Source organism: Clupea harengus, unplaced genomic scaffold, assembly GCF_900700415.2.
Source record: "Clupea harengus unplaced genomic scaffold, Ch_v2.0.2, whole genome shotgun sequence".
NCBI classification, from domain to species: domain Eukaryota; kingdom Metazoa; phylum Chordata; class Actinopteri; order Clupeiformes; family Clupeidae; genus Clupea; species Clupea harengus.
In genome coordinates this window covers 45,242-50,159 of record NW_024879882.1, presented here as the reverse complement: position 1 = coordinate 50,159, position 4,918 = coordinate 45,242, and the positions used below count along the sequence as shown (strand labels likewise).

The 4,918-nt window shown below is 40.0% G+C and overlaps 1 protein-coding gene across 1 annotated transcript; it reads right to left on the bottom strand.

The window, feature by feature from the left end:
- Positions 1 to 225: 225 nt before the first annotated feature.
- LOC122130617 (5-hydroxytryptamine receptor 3A-like) lies at positions 226 to 3,960 on the bottom strand. The gene is made up of 7 exons (XM_042705350.1): positions 3,877 to 3,960; positions 2,708 to 2,814; positions 2,359 to 2,528; positions 1,895 to 2,058; positions 1,549 to 1,773; positions 788 to 1,082; positions 226 to 533 (listed from the first exon to the last, which is right to left on the bottom strand). The coding sequence occupies exons 1-7, from the start codon at positions 3,958 to 3,960 to the stop codon at positions 226 to 228; spliced, it is 1,353 nt and encodes a 450-aa protein (XP_042561284.1).
- Positions 3,961 to 4,918: the final 958 nt, after the last annotated feature.

Genomic DNA, 4,918 nt, shown 5'->3' with positions numbered 1-4,918 from the left:
TCAACAGCAATCTAGCAAGCAAGTTGTTATTTATTTAGCAGTATGAATTGTATAGATGTGCTCTTACTATCACTGTTACTATAACATTAATAGCCTTTTTGGATATTATTGGATGGATACGCAGGAAAAATTATTGCTTGATTTAATATCCTAAGTGATATCTTGATCATGACCTGTACTGTACTTCATAACATGGATTAGGGCTAACCCACTGACAGATCCAGCTCAGTGATCCTGGGAGTCACCGTACATGGAAATCCATATCACCAATATAGCAATGGAGCTGAAGAGGAGAAAGATGACATAACTACAAAATAAGAAGCGGTCAATGACCAGCGCGATGCACATCCAGTCCTCTGCAGTGTGGTCCGTTGTGTCGGGTTTCTCCAGCTGTCTTTGGACGTCTCGTAGCTCTTCTCTCAGGTGTTTGACCTCCAGCAGGCTGGGGTCTGCAGTCTGAGACTCTTTAGCGTCTCTGGTCCCATGTCGACTCTCTCCCTTCGAGGGATCGGCGGGGTTCTCTCCGTAGCTTTCTGTTGATTTAATTCATGATGAATAAATAATAAATGAATAATAAAAGTCTTATGAAACATTACAATGATACTTCATACTCAAAAACTGATTTGTTTGTAACATTTCCATCATAATGTATGTGAATCCACAGTCAACACAGACTCTACAGACTCCAAGCTATTCTGTTTATCATTTTTTTTGCTAATTGTTTTCTGAACCTACAAATGTGTGTCAGTCACCAAATTTTTTTTTTATTTATTCTGCTTTTCAGTACCTTGTTTTTGAGAAGGAGTGCCTTCACTACCTTTCTTTCCCATGCAGACTAGTGGTGCAAGGAAGTTTAGGAAAATGACTCTTATCCAGGTCGGCAGAGGGAGGTCACGAATGGAGCCACTTAGCATGTTAGTGATGAGAATGGTCTCGAGGAGGCTTCCCACCATAAGAGCCAGGCACAGGGAGAAAAACACATCTAGAGAGACAGTAGATGTTAGTGATGAGAATGGTCTCGAGTCAGGCACAGGGAGAAAAACACATCTAGAGAGACAGTAGATGTTCGTGATGAGAATGGTCTCGAGTCAGGCACAGGGAGAAAAACACATCTAGAGAGACAGTAGATGTTCGTGATGAGAATGGTCTCGAGTCAGGCACAGGGAGAAAAACACATCTAGAGAGACAGTAGATGTTAGTGATGAGAATGGTCTTGAGAGGCACAGGGAGAAAAACACATCTAGAGAGACAGTAGATGTTAGTGATGAGAATGGTCTCGAGTCAGGCACAGGGAGAAAAACACATCTAGAGAGACAGTAGAAGTCCAGATTGAGGATAACACAGGAAGTCCTGGCTCTAAACAGTTATGGAATCTTTTCTCCAATGAGAGGACAGCTCTAAAAGTTTGCACTGAGGACAGGAATATTCTTGGTTTTTCCCTCCTAGGTGAAAACATCTCTGGAATTTTGCTCTTGTCAAATGATGTTTCCTACCCTATGTTAGACTGTTGCTAAAATGCTTGTACCATTCTAAACCCCACTGGCGGACACTGTTCAACTTACTGATGAGTGGTATGGTGTTTCCTGTGACAGGCAGCAGGTCGTTCATGAGCAGCAGGAAGACGGTGTAGCCCAGGATGAGAGTCATTTTGAAGGCGGATCGGTCCACGTTCTGTGGGGGGAGGAGGAAGCTGAAGAGGTCCACTGTGATGAGGAAGAAGCTGGGGATCAGCAGGTTCACCACATACATGGTTGGTTGACGCCTAAGGGCAATCTAAAAAACAAACAAACAAACAAACAATCAAACAAACAAACTTGTATTTAAGTAACATGTGCAGTCGCACTCAACCTTCATTTAATGAATATATGTGTTTTAGTCGGTAGAGTGGGCTCACGAAGTAGGTGAGTTGTTCGCGTTTGGACTCATCAAAGTTGACTAAATCATGCTTGTAGGCCTTCATGTCTATGAGTTCCCACTCCCCCATGGTGGCTATGACCTTTTTGGACCTGTTGAACATCTCCTCCACCTGCTTTCCAAATGAGAGCTGAATTTCATCAGCTGCAAGCACACAAGAACAAAATGCATCAAAAAAAGTAAAAATAAAGTTTACTACTAATTTATCACCAGCCCTCCTAAAACACTTATGATTTCATTACAACATGACTTCAATTTTTTGCCATATGTTTACTTTCACTTTTTTAATTATCATGGTGTCATTTATAAGTTATTAGATTATTTCTGTTAGATATTTCAGACAGAACCCCTTTAAACCATTAATCTTATTTTTCAGTGAACGGCATTGTATTTTTATGCATTTTAAAGGTCAGACCGATGGCTAGAAACACCTGGGCATCTCACCGTGGTGTATCCAGGAGTTGAAGGTGTAGGAGCAGTTCTGGATGTCGAAAGGAAAGTTGTAGATGTCCAAATTGCAGGAGCTGATGACCTCCACTGGCAAGGAATCTTGTACAACCCCAGTGTGGCTCACCGAGACGTAGAAGGTCTCCGGGGCATTGTTTTCATCCACACTGAACAGGAGGATTTAAAACACAATTGTTTTGAAATTATATAACAGTATTATAAATTATATACAGTATTATAAGTCCTCAATTACCCCATTACCCAGTCTTTACCTAGATAACTATAGTCAATTTTATATAAGAACAATCTATATCATTTATATAAATTAGACAGCAAAGTAACTCACAATTCATCGATGACGATGTCAGGCACCCAGAACTTCTTCCTTGGTAGGGTGATGGATGCCGTGCCACACTCTACTGGGTCCCAACTCAAAAACTCTATTTCCCATGTCTGTGTCACAGCAGCAGAATTAGGCATTTAAAGTCCAAAAGACAGGATGGTAACATACACCCTCCACCACAAGACATAACAAGGCTGATGTCATATCCTGTTGTTAGCTGTCATGATAGTAAGGGGTCCAATGGCATAATGATGTTATATTACTGTTATTAGTACTCACTGACACCTCGTATGGTGTTAGTTACCATGACATTCTATTACCCCTTTCATACCAGAGAAAACCATTTTTTAGTATGAAAGGGTTGACCTGGGTTATTTCATTGCTTCTTGACCTGGGTCAGTCATGGATTGATTTTGGCGTGAATGACGCAACCCGGGTGGCTAACAACTACAATGTTGCTAACAACATAGTTCTGAAAAGAATGTATTAACAAAACTGGAGTTTCATATTTTGACGATGCAAATCTTAAAAACGAAAAATACACATACAGACTGTATCTCAAATTGTCCCGGGTTGCGACCAAGGTCCAATCTGAATTGGGTATAACCTGGGTATAACCAGTGTGGACTGTCTTAATTGACCAAATATGGAAAAACAGTGTATTTTACTTTGACAAGCAACGCACCATGTCGAACCAGATTAAGGTTTTCAGAATCTGCGCCTTTTCATCCTGAAAACACACATGTGCAAACAAGCGTAGAGTCACTCAGCATTGCTGAAACAGAGCATGCCTAGAGTATGTTCCACAGAGTATGTCATGTGCATCTTACACTTCTCTACAGCTCACAAGGAGGTAAGTATGTTATACAGAGTATGTCATGTGCATATTACACGTATCTACAGCTCACAAGGAGGTAAGTATGTTATACAGAGTATGTCATGTGCATATTACACGTATCTACAGCTCACAAGGAGGTAAGTATGTTATACAGAGTATGTCATGTGCATATTACACGTATCTACAGCTCACAAGGAGGTAAGTCAGTCAGTTTAATGTATTAGTTGTTATAAAGTTCTATCTTAAAGTAAGCGCCTTATTATATATTAAGAGCCTTGAGACAATATTATTGTTTTTGCGCTGTATAAATACAATTGAATTGACAGTCACTCACCACTCCCAGAATACCATACAGTGTGAAGGATATGCTGACATTAGTGGGGGTGTTCAGGTTGTTGACCGGACGCACGGCTGCCATGTTGAATATACTCTTATTGAAAGCAGTAAGGAGGGACCCGGTGGTCGGTTCAGAGCAGTTTAATGTCACCCCAGACTCCAGAAACAGAGCTTCACAGACAGATGTGAAATCCAGATTACCGACTTTGTGTTTACAGTTTAAGAGCATGTAAATCATGAAGAGGTTAAATATGTTTCATATACATATACATATACTCCTTACCCTGTGTGATGAAGCCATACACCATAACTGTGACGGAGATTTTTATCCATCGCTTTTTGTTCTGCAATACATAATTCATAAATGTGTAACAATGTCATTTGAAGCAAGACTGGAGTTGTATTCACATGGACCGCTTACGGGAGACAGGTGAATGTACTCTCAATGAAAAACACAGCAACCAGATTCAACATTAAGGTTGGTAAGTACTTATCTTACCTCTTTTCTGTATACATTCAGTGCATCCATTGGACCTGCATTCAGTGTGGTAGATACAGTGATGCTGTCTGAGAATGTCCTCAATCTGAGAATAAGTACTCAGGATTTCCTGTCTTTGCATAGACAAATTAGAGTGAGTCATTTGTTATGGCTTTTGGAGGGACCGTGCGGTCACAGCAGTCCACTTCAAATAAGTGGATTCAAAGTGTAAAAGTGAAAAACTGTGAAAGGTTAAGAACCCATGTCTTGGAGGTAACTTTATCTAAACAATGCAGGAATTCAGAAAGTCAATAAATTCCTTCATTTCCCTTGGGACCAATAAAGCATCTATCTATCTAGACCATCATATCGGCCAATGATATGATGGAGATTTATTATACTATTTTATACATTTTTGACACAATATTTTGCTCCAAACTCTACTCTAAACTAACCTCAAAATATGATTAGGTAAAAGATGCAAACATACACCTTACATGATGTAAACAAATATGCAAACATGCATAGGATAGAATAAGAATGGACTTTAATGCAGGTGTTC